Source organism: Vulpes vulpes, chromosome 10, assembly GCF_048418805.1.
Source record: "Vulpes vulpes isolate BD-2025 chromosome 10, VulVul3, whole genome shotgun sequence".
In the NCBI taxonomy this organism is placed as follows: domain Eukaryota; kingdom Metazoa; phylum Chordata; class Mammalia; order Carnivora; family Canidae; genus Vulpes; species Vulpes vulpes.
The window spans coordinates 74,013,297-74,031,941 of record NC_132789.1 but is presented as its reverse complement, the minus strand read 5'-3'; the positions used below and the strand labels follow the sequence as shown (position 1 = coordinate 74,031,941).

Below are 18,645 nucleotides of genomic sequence, written 5' to 3'. Positions count from 1 at the left end.
TAAAATGTAGCAATGGAATATTATCAAAGAACTAAAGTTTACGAAAGACAATATTTTTTTTCATAATAATTAAAAATATTTTCAAACAAACTACCCAAAAAAGTTCTCCCTTGTTCTACTGACTTCCACTAAAAATTTACCTTTTCTTTTCAGCAAAGATGAAAAGGCTTCCAAGTTCATGTAATGCCTGAACTTTAAGACTTCTCTGATGGCTGGCTTGGAGAACATCTGTATTTTTAACCAAGTAAAAGAACAAATGTCAGTTCTTAGAAAATATCTTCCTCGTATTCTCAGGAATATTTAAATGGCATCATTCCTTAAATGTGCCAATAAGCAAATTGCAAGTGAATACTGCCTTCACAGTTTTCCTGATAATATACAGAAAGAAAACAAATGATACTCCACCTGAACATGGTGGAGAAAGTGATTGGATCTAAGAGATAGGAAACATGGAGAGAGTGGAGTAAGAGTCAGGCAGGTGGAGGTGGAGTAGAAGAGAAATTCAGAAGAAGCACACTATAGAGAAAGGGTGGGGTGTATATGGAAATGACATGGGTGGCTGGACTATGGTTTTTTTGGGAGTGTAAAGGAGATAGAAGGAGATAGTGAATTTCTTGTGGAGAAATGTGTACATTATTCTATAACAGATAGGAAGACTTGAAGTGCTTGTTTTTAAGCAGGAATGTGACAAGATCACAGTGTATCAATCCTTTACCCAAATGCAAAAAAAAAAAAAAAAAGGGTGGGGGGGACAGCCCAGGTGGCTCAACAGTTTAGTGTCTCCTTCAGCCAGGGCCTGATCCTGGAGACCCAGGACTGAGTCCCACATCAGGCACCCTGCACAGAGCCTGCTTCTCCCTCTGCCTATATCTCTGCCTCTCTCTCTCTGTCTCTCATGAATAAATAAATAAAATCTTTTAAAAAAGCACACCTTTAATAGCATCTGAATTTTGTTTTGTTTTCTGATAAGTGCATAAATTCAGAGATATATAGCAAAAACAAAACAAAACCTAACAGTGGTTTCTAATGAGAACAGTACTGACTCCTACAGGGTATTTTAGAAATCTGAGGAAAGTTTTGTTAGTTGTCACAAGAGGACATCTCCTGGCATTTTGTCGGTGAAGACCAGAGACACTGGAAGGCCTGTAACACACAGAATCTCCCCCTATAGTGAAGAAAACAGTGAGAAACCTGTTTACAATTGCCTAAGTCTAACCTCTAACTTCATTTTTTACATATAAATAGGGCATTTTTGTATGTGTTCAAAATTCTCTGAATTTTTCAGAAATGCAACCATTCACTATAGTGCTTTGTTTTGTACTGCACCTAGATTTATTAGCCATTTTAGAAAAACACCGTCACTAAAATTAACAGTGCTGATAGTACTTGCAGCACCGATACAATAAAGCTGTTTCAGGCTGTATTTGTAGCTGTGACACTCATGGTGATTCAACACACAGGATATGAGCCTCTAACTGCATCATTATACTTTCTAGTGCCTGAGCATTTAACTGCCACAAATAGATTATTTTATTATAAAACAATATTATTTATCCTTTATGTTATATTTAGGACTTCATTTCTATTGTTTTAAAGAACATGTGTAGAGAGACTATATTAAATATACATTTTTTTCCAGGGGGTAAAGGGGATATTACTAAATGTCTGTCACAAAAAAAGGGGGATGTTGGGTCTACAATGCAGGTTGAGTATATACTGCTGAATTTGTAGAAGAGCCAAATCAAACAGAAGGACAAAGAAAGTGAGATTAGCTAGGGCAGAGCAAAAGAACACAACAGTGACCACTTTCCAACAATTGCTTCACAGATGCACTTAAAGGGTGATGAGCAGAAGAGTGGAAACCTCAGCATGCTGACAGCCCAAGTTGGGAATGTGGAGACTGGGAGAGACTGAAAGTCTTATCCCAACACTGTTCTGGCACTGCCTACAAGATTTTATGCTCAATCTCTTTCATCTGACATTTAAAGGTGGCATTTCAGGCCCAAATGCAAACTCAACATTAATATCGAAGATGCTACTGAAAATGAATATATAATGAAATGAATCTTACCAATAGTTTTATAATAAGAGGAAATTACAAGTCCCAGTTGAGAATAGGGAAGTTTACTTTTCTCCACTGAACTAAAAACTCTGAAGTGTTCCTGAGAGAGGTTGGGGGGTGTTGGCATATGCATCTCTTCTGTCCCCAGGCAAAATTCCACCTTTCCAGTAGTAAATTTTGAATTGCTTATTCCTCCTCTATCTCCTAAATTCATGAAAAAAAAAAGAAATTTATTTATTTATTTACTTACTTTTTTTTTAGAGAGAGAGCATGAGAGCAAGTGAGGGGAGTGGCTTGACAGAAGGAGAGAGAATCTCGAGCAGGCTCCAAGACCAGCATGGAATCTGATGCATCTGATGCATCTCCATCACTTGACCCTGAGATCATGACCTGAGCTGAAATCAAGAATTTGATATTTAACCAACTGAGCCACCTAGGCACTCAAAAAAGAAATTTAAAAAGGAGATAGAGGGGAAGCTGATGAGGAGGGGAAACATAAAAGAAATGGACAGGAAGAAAAAAGGAAAAATTCTGTGCATAGCTGAGATTTCTTTGCAGTTTGACAGACATTATTTCCTTAAATTTAGTATCTAGTATGATTTCTGAGGAACTCAGGTACATGTACACGGGCTCTATACCTGTTATTGTGCCAGAAAATAATGTTGAGGGCAGCCCCAGTGGCACAGTGGTTTAGTGCCATCTGCAGCCCGGGGTGTGATCCTGGGGGCCCGGCATCGAGTCCCACATTGGGCTCCCTGTATGGAGCCTGCTTCTCCCTCTGCCTGTGACTCTGCCTCTCTCTCTCTCTCTCTGAATAAATAAAATCTTTAAAAAAAAAAAAAAAGAAGGAAAGTAATGTTGAAATAATGCTTTGCTTCTCATGGGGAATTGCTGGACGTTAACATGGTTTGGGTTTGCCTTTTTTTTAAGGGTTTCCAATAGTAAAATGTTAGTCTGCCTCTGGGGCAGAGACCTCTGGGATAGAAGCAACACATAGTTAGTTCTGACCTAAGGAGGGAAATGGGAAAGAATTGGTCTCTTCATAAGATCAGAGAACACACAAGAAAAAAAAGGAAAACTATTCTAGGGGAAGTACTCAAAAGCTGCAAAGGAAGAGAAGCTAATGTAGAGTTTGAAGTCTGTAGCCTGAGGACTGGGGATAAATTGCTGAGAATATTTCAATACCAGGTGAGATTCAGGGTGAACCAGTGTAATCCACTCTTAGGAATTATATTTGCTTTTTTTGTTCATGCCCTTAACCATTATTTTTTTAACCATTATTAATATATACCATAATTGAAAGAAGTTTATACATAACATAGAAAGCTAATTTAATGTAATGTGGGCCTATAGACAATACAACCAAAAACTATGGGCACAGGCCATAGTAAGTGCTTTTTTTGGGGTGAGTAGGGACAGCAACAACAACAAATATAAATATATATATATGTATACATACATACATACATACATACATACATAAAATTTGTCAGTGATTGTAAAAACAAGATTTGGTCAAATTTCTGAAATACGGGTTCACTAAATACTAGCATCTTAAGTTTACATTTAAATCTGTTTTTAGTAACTATAATTATTTTAAGTCTGTTAATTTAAGTTTATGCTTTAAGCTTATTTTTATTATTCCAATAAATTTGAACAGCAAAGATCACAAACATATATTAGGATTTTAAACAAATTTTTAATAACCCAAACATAAATAAGACAGGATTTTCCCCACCTAAATTTGAGTATATTCTTCCTCTCTGGGGTTACCACTTAACCAACTCAAAAACCTGCTTTGATTGAGTTCACAAATCAATAACTGTTGAGAAGGAAAAAAACAAACTAATGTGATGTAACCAATGATAGTGAATATCTTGTTTTAAGCTAAAAGAAATCTCTAAGATCAAAATCTATGGTATTAATAAGAAGTCTTGTTGATGCTTATATTAAAATGCATCTATTTCCTCAACACTGATAAAGTAGGGCTTTGGTAATAGGCTCTAGCTAATTCAGTGAATCAAGTCATCTACTCATTAAAAAAATTTTTAAGACTATAGCACATACTTGTGAAGAGATGGGTAAGAATGTAGATGCACAGAGTCCAAAAAAATAACAAATGTTGTTTTTGTGTCTACTCAAGGGAGTATGCTAGCTTCACAGGAAACAAAAGCAGATGAGTGAGACAGTCCTTGGTTGGAATGAAGTGTGTGAGAGAGGTCATGATCCACTAGACAAGAAGCAGCAAGTGAAGGGCAGCAGGGAGTGGACAGGGAGGTGGGGAAAGGAGGGACCTATGGCAGAATATGGTAGATCCACAGAATAGTGTTCCCCCCATAAATAAAGAGCAAGAGATATAGAGCAAGCATTTTACCTTGTGTCTGGGCAAGTAATAACAAAAGCAATTTTCTGCTGTGTCGGATTGATCTGTTATGATATCTGGATTTTTCCAAGGTCTCTCTAAAACATCTCAAAGTGTCTGTCACGTCCACAGGCACACAGACAAGCTCTTTGGCGTGGCTGTATTCTGAAAGGAAAAAGAAGAGTACCGGAGGATGAAATGCTGCAGTAAGCCAACTAGTAGCAAAAGATTTTCTAATTCAGAGAATTCCTTGGTTCCAAACTAAAGCTGCTAAATTCAAAGCCCCCAGGTCTGCAGCAGGTGTTTCAACGTTCAGATCAAATTTTTGTGGTATATTTGAAAGTTCTTTAAAAAAAGAAAAAAAAATTTCGAAAACTTTTGATTCCTATGAAATGCAAATAACTTTAGATCTTGCCAATTTTCCTCATGAAGCCTCCTACTTTTTCTTTTGCTGATCATAAAAGATGAAATAATCTACCCCTTTTCAGCAGCCTCTTCAAAGCAGAGGTGCCTTGGGAAAGAAACGAAAGGAGGAAACAAAGAAGCTTGGATGGATAAGTGCTCTCTTAAGAGAAGGGAAAGACAGGTTTCTAATATTGGATGATGCAAAGGAAAGGAAGATGAGGCCATAAAAGGGAGCAGAACTAAAAACAGTCCTGAGAAATGGCAGGAAAGAAGAGTTATTGGCAGCGAGTGGCCTCAAGGTTCCCTGGAGAGGAAGTGACTGTCCCTAGCACCAGGCTACAGATTTTCGGCCATACACCGTGAAACAGTCCCATAAGAAGTAAGAAATACAAGCTTCAGATAATTCAGAAAAAAAAAAAAAAAAAAAACAGAAAAAAAATCACAAAGGAATTTCCTTCTTCAACAAGTTGAACAGGTGGATGGCCCCCTACTTGAGAGTAGCATGGCAACCTGCAAGGGAATGGGTGTACAGAGGTTAACAGGCATGCCCCTCTGCCCTCAAGAGGTATGGTCTAGCTAAAGAGATGAAGCATTCAGACCCTGGAGTATTAAACTCACATTAACAGAGAGTTCCTGGTGCCAAAATGAGGGCAAGAGACATGAGAGATCAGCAATAGGGAGGAAAGGATGCTCAAGAAAGAGAGAAGACATGCTAGCTGTGTCTTGGAGGATAGGGAAGATTTGCTTGGGAAGAAGGAGGCAAAAAGTTTTAGAATAAGAACAGCTGACACTCAATGAGTACTTATACTACACCAGGAACTATTCTATATAATTTACTGTAACAAACTCATCAAATCCTAAAAACAATATAAAAGGTATGTACTGTTCGTTATATCCTCGTTTTACAGATGACGAGAATAAGGCATAGAGAAGTCTGGTAGTTTCTCTGAAGTCACAGAACCAGTTTTGTACAAGGAGAGGCATAGAAGCAGGAGTCAGGGTGGTGACTCGGGGTGCAGCAAGATGATATGGCCACCCCCACTGAACAAAGAGGGCTTCCCGGAGACCTGAAGCCCCCCACCCCTGAGAAAGTTGCCTTCATCCTTTCTAAGAGGAAGCACAGGAAGAGGAAGGGTTTTGAGCAGGGTAGACACAAAGCAAGCAGTATTTTAGGAAGAGCTAGCAGACTGCAACAGAAAGAGGGTGGTGGCTGAGAGGCCACAACACTGATACTGTGATTTGAACTCAACTAGGATGATAGAAATGGGAATAAGAGAAGGATGCAGGGAATGTTCCAATGTTGGAAGAGACAAAAAAAAAAAAGTGGTTAATTGGCTATGTGGCAAAGAATTACCTCTTCCCTGTCCTTTCTAGGCCAATGATCTTGCTTCCCATCTCACTGGGAAAAAAATCCAAGCAATCCAAAAGATCTTCTGCAAATCCCCACCAGTGGTTCATGTTGTTCTAGAACATTCTTCCCTCAGATATTCCCATGTCTCACTCACTCAGCTCCTTAGGTTATTGCTTAACCTTAGGCACTTAACCTATTCCTAAGATTATTGCTTAACAGTTAATTTCTCAGGAGGCCTTCCTTGATCACTGTATTTAAATCAGTGATCCTGATTTCCCTATTTCTCTTTTCTCCATTGCACTCATTATCTTCTGACATATTACGTGTTGTTTGTTTATTGATTGTCTCCTGCCACTAGACTGCAAGTTCCACGAGGGCAGGGATTTTGGTCCATTTTGTCTGCTGCTATCAACCCAGACCTATAATAGTGCCTATTAAGTGGTATGTGCTCAATAAATATTTGTTAAATGAATGAATGACAAGTTTTCAAAGCTAATTGGCTGGGATAAACATCATTAATAATCACTTACATAGATCTTAATCTCAGTTAATTCTCACAGCACCTTCCCAACTAGTAGAAGAGGTGAATATTACTCACATTTTAAAAGGGAGGAAAAGTGAACTTGGGCACATTAACTCACTTTAAACCCTTATAAGACACAAAAGACAACCAGTGTTCAAGTCCAGTGCTTTTTACCCTAATAGTTTGCCAGAGGGCATCAAATCTTGGGTAACTGGAAGTGATCTAGATTGGAGGCCTGCTAATTTGAGTACAGAAACCTTTGAGAATAGGACAGAAATAAGCCTAAGAAAAGATAATTAGAGAAGAAGCCTGGGGTCCTTGTGAGCCGAGGGATGTCCTGATGGAATTAATGGCACAGTTACAGTCTATGGCCATAGAGAAAACATCTTTCAATATACCTCAAAGCAAACTGAAATGTCTAGAAATACTGGAGGCTCTAGTCAAACCAGATACATGGCCACATTGAGAACCATTTGCCCCCCTGGCAAGCTCACTCTTGACACACTTGCCTATCACACATTTAAGATAATCAAATATTTAGCTGACAGAAGCTCTTACTAACTTCCCAGGGGCTCTCTTCTACCCTACCAATTTCATTGTCTTGTCCACTATCTTGCTCCCTCAATTCCCCTCTTATCTCCTCTACCCATGCACAGTCCTGCATGATCCAGACGAAGAGACAAGGCATGCTCCGACTCCTCCCACCACTACCCTTATGCATAATGCCCTAGAGATGATATGGGTTCTACTCTGTTTTTGTTTTTCCTACAAGAATTCATGAGCTTGGATTTTTATCTTTTTCTCCTTAAATAGTGAGATCCGGGAAAGAAGCAAAGAAAGCAAAGGAAAAGGCAGAAGCTGGAGCCCCTCACATATCAATATTTTAAAGATAATCGGTTACCTTCTCTAGTCCCTAACTTTCCAATCTCTGCTAAAATTGGGATGATAATATTTATCTCCAAGGGTTATTGTTTTAACCTGTGTGTGAAGTGTCAGGCATAGTGCCTATCAGGGAGTAAACATCCAATAGATATAACATTTTGGCTGTTAGTCATGTATTTTTAAAATATATATATATTAAGCACTTAACAGCATTAGGTGCTATGCTAGACACTGAAGAGATAACAAAACAGATACACACCTTGCTCTCATGGAGATTTCACTCTGGAATAAAAATTCACAAAGGCATGCTTGTATTTGGGGGTAATCAGAAGGATAGGAGGGACAGATGTTTGTAGTCTTTAAAATGTGAGGTCTGAATACAATCTGCTACTTTGTATCAAATATCCCCTTATAAATTATTCCTCCTCGTTTTTTTTCATAAACTGTATTTCACTTTGTTGTTTTTTTGTTGTTTTTGTTCTTTCCTTTTTTCAAACTCTAGAAAACCTTTTTTTCTTGTAATCCAACTAGGGTTCTGCCAGTGATTTTGTGACTATCACACGAGGCAGAGGCCTGTCCTTACTTCTCTGTCTCAAGAGGAGGCTCCTCTCTGAAACTGCTGCTATCTACACAATTGGTCACATCAATCCAAAAGCCCATGAGATTCAGTAAGAAAACACACCTGCCAAAGGTTGAAAATTTGAAAATTCCAATATACTGGAAGACTGAAGAACCCTATCAGAGATAACTTAAATACTGATAAGGTCAAAACTCGAGACACAGATTCTAGACAGAATGCAAAAGTAGCTACAATAAAAGACATATTCATAGTTCTCTCCCCTGTGAAGCTTATCAAGCAGGCAAGTTACTCATCCATACAAAAAATAATCTGTAAAGTGAGGTATTCTCACTTCTCCACATCCTACAGAGACTATACCAAAATACATATGCATTATTAAATAGTTAGAGGGAGAATAGAATGTTGTTAAATAATGAGAACATCAAGTGTTCATAGGCACTGGAGCATTACAATATCTGTTCTGAAGAATTAAATGTATCAAGCATTACCGCCCAATGCTGTTATGCCAAAAGAAAATCTATGATGTTCTAAAGAAGCAATCTGGTTCTAAACCAGCAAGAGTTCACTTTGTCTTTCAAAAGTATTGTAAACATGTCATGATAATACACATAAGACCCATCATGCTTATAAACATGTTAATGATCTGAGTTCAGTACACTGAAAAAAATTCACCATCCTAAAAGTTTGCCAAATAAACCCAAAAGCATGGGCCAAAAGATGCTCCTAGTCACAGAGGTCCTAGAGTCTAATAAAGAGCTGTAAATCAGATGCCAAGATTTTAATGATACTGGCTTAAAACTTATAATTAGAATGCAGGATATCTAAAAACTACCATACTATCACAGTAAGTCAGAATAAAGTATCTGTCTCCCATGACCACTGATGTATAGCAAAATTTTTCTGATTGCTATCAGTTTAAAGGAAAGACTAACCTGCAAGAGGACAAATGGTGAATGGGTCAGGTAGTTTAGTGGAGCACATGCAGGCCAATCAATCAGACAGACTAGAGTTTGAATCATGGTTTTATTACTTACTAGTAACATTTAATTTTCTCATCTGTAATGTAAGCATAATAATTCTACCTCCTAAAATTGTAAAAATTTAAAAAGCTAATGGTTATAATGTGCTAAATATAGGGCCTGGCCCAATTCATTATTACTGCCATTACAATATTTTTTAGATTTTATCCATTCAAATATTCCTGCTATAGTCATTGCTCAAACTGACTATAACTCCACCACCATGAGAATCAACCCAAATAATCATGGTAGCCTGACCCTACCTACCTTCCTTTCTGTCCCACCACCAACCATCTTGCCTTTCCAAATGTTGCTTTAACAACAACCCGCCGAAGTGCTTTTCTGACATGTTGCATCCACTATCTATAAGACCAGTGGTCACACAGGTCTAGGATTTTGCTAGGCATGTTTTTCTTATCCCTTAGGTGCTAGTCAGCATTTTTGATAATAAGCATTTGTGACGTTTTCTCACATTTGTTGCCCATCATTTTTAGGATGGAAGGGATAATATAAATTACATTCTGAGCTAGAGATCCCAAATCGAGAGATCTCCAGAGGTTTGACAGATATGATCAAGAAAAGAAGAACATAACCAGGATGAATCACACTCTTATTAGAACTCCACTGTTTAATGAATAAGAGGATAATTTATCATTAATGGAGAATTCACAAGCTCATGGTCACCAACTCCCTCAAATGGAGCCTCTACCACTGCTCTGAAGCCCTTCTATCTTCCCTCTATTTCCCTCAGGGGCCAGGCCACTCTTTCACATTCCTTCTGAAATCTCCTACTTTAGCAACCTTGGCTAGGCTCTTAAACCCTTGCTTTATTAAGAAAATCTTTAGTACCCAATGAGAATACCTTCAACTTCTGCCCTATAAAATTCCTGTGTTTGGGTCCATTCTCCCCTTCCCTTCTGCCCTCACCTCTCAATATGGTCCCTCTAGAGGGTAAATTCATGTTCTCCTTTCTACCTTGGAAACAATCATGGAAGCTTGTGTCAAGATGGAGGTTCCATCAACCTATGATGAGCAGCAGCTCAATATTCAACCTCATCAAACACAGTAGCGTGAGCAAAAAACCAGACTTTCCCTTGTGTGGAAGCAATGAGATTTGGAGATTGTTTATTACTACTGTATAGCATTGCCCATTTTGAATGATACAGCTTCCAAAGTGAGCCTGTCCTCAGGTCTATACTCCATATAACTCTCCCGAGCGACCTCATGCAAGAAAACCCCTGATTTCAACCACCACCAATGTACTGATGATGAAAATGTAAATCTCTGCTGAATGCCTGACTGGTCTATCTAGCCATATACTGAATAGTTCTACTCAGTAAGAGTAGAACCCTGGCACCTCAAACTCACTAATTCCAAAGTAACTTTCTCTGATCTGCTCCTCCCTTCAGTTTTCCTGTAGAGTGAAGACATCACATCCATCTGGCCACCCAAGTCAGGAACGAAGGCAACCTGGACTCCTCCCATCCTTGTCTAAGCAGTATAAAACACAATCCTCTGGACTTCTTCAGGCTTTCTCTCATGTCTGTCTCCTCCCATGTTATCCTCACCTAAGTCCAGAGCCTTATCACATCTTTAATGCATAAGCTAGGAGGAGCCACCCTTCTGCTTCCATGAGCTATGCTTTCAGTTGGTTCCCAACACGGCTGCATAAGGTTCTTTCCAGAGCGCAAATATGATCATTTCACTTTCCTTCTTTAAATCCTTGTATCTAACTCTTTTTAGCCCTCCAGATAAATTTGCATTTCTATATCCCACCTTCTAAGGCCCACCTGCCAATCTTTCTAACCTCAGCTTTGTCTTTTCCTTTTTAATGAGCTCCACCAAATTGCACAGTCTTCTCAGCAGCAATGCTGTTAACTACCACTACTTACAGTGGAAGCAGCAGGGGTAGTCCTAACATGACAGGTCTTATTCTATACTATCATCTCTGGTTTACTTACCAGTCTCTTTCAATGGGTTGTAAATTCTAGGATAACAAATCTTTAGTCTCACTAAATCTTTAGTGTCTTTGTGGTCTCAGTATCCAGTACAGCACTTAACACTCAGTAGACACTCCATAAATGTTTGCCAAATGACTGAGTGGCCGCCTGTCTCAATAAATGAATAAATGATTACACACATACATACATAAAATCAAGAGATAAATGAAAGAATCCTAAGGAAAAATTTGCATTCCTTCCCTATGCCAGAAACAGAGGCACATGGCAAGTGCAACTAAGAGAAAGCATTATTTCCATTTCCATTTGATTCTATTGCTTCATTCCCACAAACTGCACTGCCAAAAGTCTCCAACAGGGCTTCTTGGCTAAAAGCAAAGGAGTCATGACATTCCCTCATCTTCTCCTGTGCTCTGGTGAAAAGACCTACAACTCAATCATGATAGAGCCAATAGGAGAACAATCTACACTGATTATGGAAATGGGAGTTTGTTTGTTTGGATTTTTTTTTGAAGATTTTATTTATTTATTCATGAGAGACAGAAAAAGAAAAGCAGAGACATAGGCCTAGGGAGATGCAGACTCCCTGCAGGGAGCCTGATGCAGCACTCAATCTCAGGACCTGAGGGTCACGACCTGCCCCGAAGGCAGACGCTCAACCACTGAGCCACCCAGGTGCCCCAGGAATGGAAGTTTTTATGGGAGTCAAGACAGAGCTCCAAAAAGAATAGCAACAGATCAATTTGAAGACTTCCCAAGTGAGATAAAAACAGGGAGAAATGTACAAGATAGTCTATTCCATGCTTATTTTTCAAATAATTTTCCTTTCTCCTTTTCTTTCTCTAATTTACAGATTAAACTAATAAGCACATGTGTTTTAATTCCCCTTATGCAACATTTATAATAAAATAAGATGATAAATATCAAATGGATTAGTTTCAGTCCAATAAGCCTGCAAAAGAGATTTTGCAAACATTTTAATTATGGAAGAGCTGACATGCAGAACACAACGGCAAACCTTCCTTTAAAAAAGCTGCATGCTAAAATGGTTCCAACCTGAATAGATCAACTTTTTCAGGAAGTCTGTGCAGTTTTCTGTATCTGTCACTTCACTGGTTGAAGGATTAATCTTGAGCTGCTTCCCAATGAAATTTCGGCAGGTTATCTTAAAAAGGAAAAGGAAAACAAATATTACTTAATAAGGTATTTATGCCTGAAAATTTGGTTTACTTAAAATGTTTATCTTATTTTCACTTGTCAAAAAAAAAAAAAGAAATACAAAAGGACGCTACAAATAAAAGCTAGCAGAATAACACTTGATCATGATAAGTTTCAGGGAAAAAAGGAGCCACATAACTTTTTATATTTCTTTTGTTCAGCACAGCTGGAAGAGCATTAGGCAAATTATGTAGAGCAATTAGAATATGATTTTCTGATATTCTGTAAATCCACTAGTCTAAATATATCTTCCATTATGCAAGCTGAAACATATCTAAAATATAGGCTTCTTTTCCAGTGGCTGATTTTTCTACCCTACTCATAATGAATGCAATTTAAACTTCCCTGGTGAAGTTTGTCAAAACTAACTTCCTCTGTAGTATTTTAAAACTTTATTTTCTAACAGACACTTAGGTCCTAAAATTGTAAATATCTGAAATCAGAAAAATTTTAGACAAAAGGAAATTCTTTTAAAAGGCCCAAGAACCAGGACACCTGGGTGGCTCAGTCAGTTAGGCAACAGACTCTTGATTTCAGCTTGGGCATGATCTCAGGGTTCTGAGATCAAGCCCCACATCAGGCTCTGTGCTGAGCATGGAACCTACATGAGATTCTCTCTCCCTCTCCCTCTGCCCCTCCTCTGCTCACAGGCGCACCTGCTCTCTCTCTCTCTCTCCCAAAAAAAAAAAAAAAAAAAAAAAGTCTAAGAACCTCTTTTGTCTCTCCATTCCTACTCCTTGAACTAACCTATTTCTCAAAATACAACCTCTCTGAATCTATGTCTGATGTAGATGCTGCTTCTTTATTGTCCCTTGTAGGTACTTGCACAATTAGATGTAAGCAATCTAATAAACTGCAAATTCCTTCCTTCCTATGGCCTAACAAGGCCCTAATTGACCTAGTCCTTCCCATCTCCCAGTTTCATTAAATAAATCTTAATTGAACACCTATTATGTGTCAGTCACTACTCCAAGCTCAAGGATAATATAGTGAACAAAGTAAAGTTCCTATTCTTATGGAACTTATTCTAGAGAAAGTAGAAATACAATGAACAAAATAGAGAAGTACATTAGAGAGTATACTGAAGAGCTATAAGTGCTGTAGAGAGAAATGGAGCAAACAGGTACATAATTTTATGTAGGCTAGTGAGACCAGTCCTCACACACAAAGTGACATTTAGCAAAGACTAGAAAAAAGTGAGGAAAAATCAGCGTGGATATTTGGTGGGGAGGAGCGTCCCAAGCAGGGGAGCAGCAAATGGAGGATCCCAAGGCAGGAACATCTTAAAGAACAGAGCAGCTGAAACCTGCAGGGCATTAACAGGAGATGAGTCACCGGAGATCACGGGGAATGTGTGGTGCACTAAGGCCTTGATAAAGATGTTCACTTTATCTCTGAAGCAGGTGGGAAGCTGCTGTAGGCTTTAAAGAGGAGGAATGACATGATCTGACTTAGGGTTTTCAAGGGTCATCCTACCTGCTGTATAAGGAACAGATTATAGGCTAGAGGCAGGGATTCAGGGAGATTGGAAGCAAGAAGACTAATTAGGAAGTCACTGCATGAATCTCAGCAAATATAAAAGGGGCTTGGATCAGAGTAGATGTGGTGGAGGTAGTGTTAAGTGGATGGGTTCCGAATACATTTTTTTTAAAGATTTTTATTTATTTATTGGGACACAGAAAGAGAGAGAGAGGGAGGCAGAGGGAGAAGCAGGCTCCACACTGGGAGCCCGATGTGGGACTCGATCTCGGGTCTCCAGGATCACACCCCTGGCTGCAGGCAGCACTAAACCACTGTGCCACCGGGGCTGCCCCTGAATACATTTTGAAGGTAGAAGCTTTGATAACCAATTTGAAGTGGAGTAATGAAAGCACAAGAGGAGTCTGGGATGTCTCCAAGGTGTCTGGCCTGAGCAATCTGGAGAACAGTATTGTCATCAGTTGAAGTGGGGAAGACTTGTCAGAACAGATTTGTCTGAGATATACTAAATTTCAGAAGTGTATTAAACATCTAAGAGATCATGTTGATTAGGCAGTATGATGGGTTTTTGAGGGGTCAACTTGGTTAGGCTGACCTATGAGGACAAAAAGAAGGGAAGTATCCATTTTGAATGCACACAGCTATTCAAACCCTAATCTAGCTGTGGCTATGAAGGGATTTTGCAGATAATAATTAAAGTCCCTAATAAATATGCCTTAAGCTAGAGATTATTTTCAGTGGGCCTGACCTAAGCAGGTGAGTCCCCAATGTGCTGGAGGAGTTCAGACTCCAAACAGCATCCAGGTCTACTGACTGAATCATCCCTCACTGACCGCCTAAGGGTAATAGCTTCTGGCCATACCTGTAAGGTTCATTCCTGCTCATGATCCTGACTGACCACCTTATGATTTTGGACTTGCCTGGCCAGCCTCCATAATCACATAAGCCAATTCTTTGCAATTAATCTTGATGGATGAGAGAGATAATAGATCTTACTAGTTCTGCTTCTCTGATTGAACCTTGACTGATACAGGGAATATGTCAACACAGAATTCAGGAGAAAGGTCTATACTGGAGCTAGAATTTCAAGAATCATTATCATAAAGATGATACTTAGAACCACAGACTGAAAGAGCTCACCAAGGGAGAGTATGTGGATAAAGAAGACAGGAAGACTTAACATTATGACATTGGGGAGAAAAGGAAGAAGCAAAGCCCCCTCTTTTCACAATCTCCCCTGTCTGTGACATTCCAGACACACAGGCCTTCTCCTTGTCTCTGGGCCTTTGCCCTTGTTCTTCTTCCCTTGGGCTAGAAGGCTCTTTCTTATGAATGGCTGGCCATTTCTCATCAAAGGTTACTGTTTTCAAGAGTCATTCCAGATTTTCACCTTCCATCCCACCTATCTCTAACCCACTGACCCAGTTTATTCTCTTCAGAGAACTCATGATGATCATAAATCTTTTTATGTATCTGTTTACAGGTTTATTTTCTGGCCCTACCTCTACCCCTGCAAAATTAAACTCCAGAAAGCAAGAACTCACACTGTATTCTCATTGCGTGGAAAATGCAAGAGGCTAGAATATGCAAGGGCTATAAGGAACCTCTGTGAGAAGATAAATGGAGCCCTCACCGTGTGGCCACAACCCCACAAACACACAGACTGGTGTGGGAGGCAGGACTAGATTTCAGGCCTCACCTACACTGGGGGCCCTAGGGAAGGACACAAACTGTGGAACAGTATGCTATGGCTCTGGGATTACATAGTCAGGTAGTCGATACACATTTATTAAATTAACAAATGAAAGAATTTACTTCTCTTTCCACCACCTAACTCAAAGCTGTATCATGACTTTTGGGTCCTTAGACACTTACTTTCATGGACCCACACATCCATAAAAAATATTAAAAATTATATCATAGGATGATGTTTGCATAAATACAAATATAGTTAATTTTAACATAAAAATTCAAATATTTTCGGGGGATCCCTGGGTGGCGCAGCGGTTTGGCGCCTGCCTTTGGCCCAGGGTGCAATCCTGGAGACCCCAGGATCGAGTCCCACGTCGGGCTCCCGGTGCATGGAGCCTGCTTCTCCCTCTGCCTGTGTCTCTGCCTCTGTGTGTGTGTGTGTGTGTGTGTGACTATCATAAATAAATAAAAAAAAAATTCAAATATTTTCTTTGACCTAAAAGTTAATTTTTTTCTTCACATTAAAAAAAAATGAAACATTTAGTGGGCCTCTAAAAGTACTGTGGCTCTAGACTATGTCTAATGAATACATCAGTGCTGGTCTGAAGGTAAGTTTCCTACCAACAAGGGCTTAATTTTCGTTAACCCTGTATCTGGAAAATATTGGCACATATCAGGCTTTCAGGAATGTTTGTTGATTTGAATGATAAATGTCTAAGTGAAAATAATATTTCTCTGATCTCTACATCTTTGTATTTTATATATCCACTCATCAGAAATTACATCTGCATAGGTAATACAGCCAAACTCACCTTCTCTTTGTATTCAGCCTCATATTTTGCACAAGGTTGTTGGGTAATATCTGGGCCATTGAACTTGGATATTCTTAGAAGCAGCTGACGCTGGGCATACACCAGGAGTGGTGTCACTTGCTCTGTGTATCTCTCACTAGAGAGGGGTAGAAATACATTAAAAAGCAGACATTAGTGAAAACACATTTTTTAAATGAGAGCTCGTCACCTTTAATTGCCCTTACAGCAATACTTACTGTGAAATTGTGTTGAATTGGATGGCAAGTGATACCAGTGTTTCCCATTTTTCCACTTGATATAAAAGTTCCAGAGATTTCAACACAAAGTCATGGATCCATTTCAAATCAACCACATTTACATCATCCAAATGGTACTCAAAATTAAGGCTAGAACCACCATTATCATTTTTAATATTTCCATAGCAGCTTGGAACACTGAACTCTCCGTTTTCTTCAATAACCTACAAGTAGCACATGGGGAAAAAATGTGCATTTTCAGATTTTACTACACATTTTTTCTGAAAACTGAATGTGATAAAAAAATAACAGGAAAAGAACTGAAGATAAGAAAATTATATGTTTTTATTATGCAAATCAAAGCCTGAATATTGCAATTCAACAGAACTTTCTATGATGATGGAAATGTGCTATGTGTGTGTTGCTTGAAATAGTAGCCGCTAAGCATGTGTGGATACTGGAGCTAATTTCACTTAATTTTAATTTAGCTTAACTTCAAATAGCCACATATGACTAGTCATTACCATGTTAGCACAAACTGAGGTCTATACTTCCTGGTACACAGTCACTATCTCTGTAAATAACCAATAAGATAAAGTTTTGAAGAACAGGTTTAGTATACACAAATGATTACATTTCCATAATATATTGGTTACATTCATCAGGTTGCAAAGGTTAAACCTATGGAGAAGGAAATCTCCTGGAAAACTCTGTTTTTCCCTAAGTTAAAGAGGTACCATGTAACTAATATATTCATTTCCCATGAGTCCCTGATGCACTTGTGTGTACCCTTAGAAATTCTTGAGGCAAATAAAACTCCTTAAATCCACCTATAAGCCAGGTTGCAGCCCAAGAAATAGTTGGGTAACTCAAGACCAGCCTCTCTTAAGCTGGTATTACTAATAAGGGTAATCCACACATAGGGGAGGGAAGGTATCAACAAAAGTAGAGGGCATATATCTCTAACAAGATTCATGGTCTTAAGGTTGGAAGAAATCTAGGAAGTCATCTGTCTGTGCAATGTAAAATGCGTGCCTCAAGTCAGTCTTGGGTAGGTGTGAATAACAGGTGTGCCATATGTGACCTATGTGAATTAGCCTCTTTAGCACGGTTGCTGGCACATGGGACATACTCAGTAAAGGGTAGTTTCCATTTTATTGATGTTATGAGCTCCATCCCACTACCCACTGATTTTATAGTAAGACTTCCAGCAGCACAAAGCTGCATAAGGGGTTATCTCCATTTCCTGGACCTCAGGATTCCAAGTGGAGGCACTCTTGACCATTACTCTTGGTGAGTGTGGAAAAAGTAAAAGTAAAGCCCAGGTGACTGCTATGCCAGAGCCTGCCTGCCAACAGGATGACACATTCTTTTTTCATTCAGATATGAGTACATTTCCTGAGTACAGCTGAAATAACTTTCCTGGGCCATCCATGAAGAAGAAGGGTATCTACTATCAGTTTTTTTTCCCCCAATTTTTTGTTAAAGAAACCAGGTTGTTTATCTTGTAGAGTTCCCATAGGCTGCGTTTTTATTGACGCATCATCCCCATAGTTTCATTCCAAATGTTTCTGTCCCTTGGATTTTCTGTAAATTGTTGGTTAGATTTAAACACTTGCTCTGGGGATCCCTGGGTGGCGCAGCGGTTTGGCGCCTGCCTTTGGCCCAGGGCGCGACCCTGGAGACCCAGGATCGAATCCCACATCAGGCTCCCGGTGCATGGAGCCTGCTTCTCCCTCTGCCTGTGTCTCTGCCTCTCTCTCTCTCTCTCTCTGTGACTATCATAAATAAATAAAAATAAAAAAATAAACACTTGCTCTGATTCCAGGTTGATTTATTTTTTTCCAACAAGTACATATACTTCACTGGTGCTGTTCATCCTCCCATGAATTCATAAAGAATTACAAAATCCTCATATTCTAATTTCAACATCATTTCTTCATTTATTACCTGGAAATTCTATAAAGAAAAATTTTTCATCACGGGCTGTTAACTATTTGGGTCTCCTCAAATATAGTTCACATAGAAAAACATAATCAGCCTTTTTTTTTTTTTTAACACCAAGG

General features: G+C 39.0%; 1 protein-coding gene across 2 annotated transcripts in view; it reads right to left on the bottom strand.

Moving 5' to 3' along the window:
- CFAP54 (cilia and flagella associated protein 54) overlaps positions 1–18,645 on the bottom strand; it is a 302,139-nt gene that overhangs the window by 134,238 nt on the left and 149,256 nt on the right. For both annotated transcript variants that reach the window (XM_072724628.1, XM_026013023.2), the window contains exons 37-42: positions 16,580–16,803; positions 16,344–16,479; positions 12,199–12,307; positions 4,437–4,589; positions 2,072–2,266; positions 141–228 (exon numbers count right to left, since the gene is read on the bottom strand). In XM_072724628.1, coding sequence (XP_072580729.1) covers positions 141–228; positions 2,072–2,266; positions 4,437–4,589; positions 12,199–12,307; positions 16,344–16,479; positions 16,580–16,803 — 905 coding nt within the window. The remainder of the gene's footprint in view (positions 1–140; positions 229–2,071; positions 2,267–4,436; positions 4,590–12,198; positions 12,308–16,343; positions 16,480–16,579; positions 16,804–18,645) is intronic.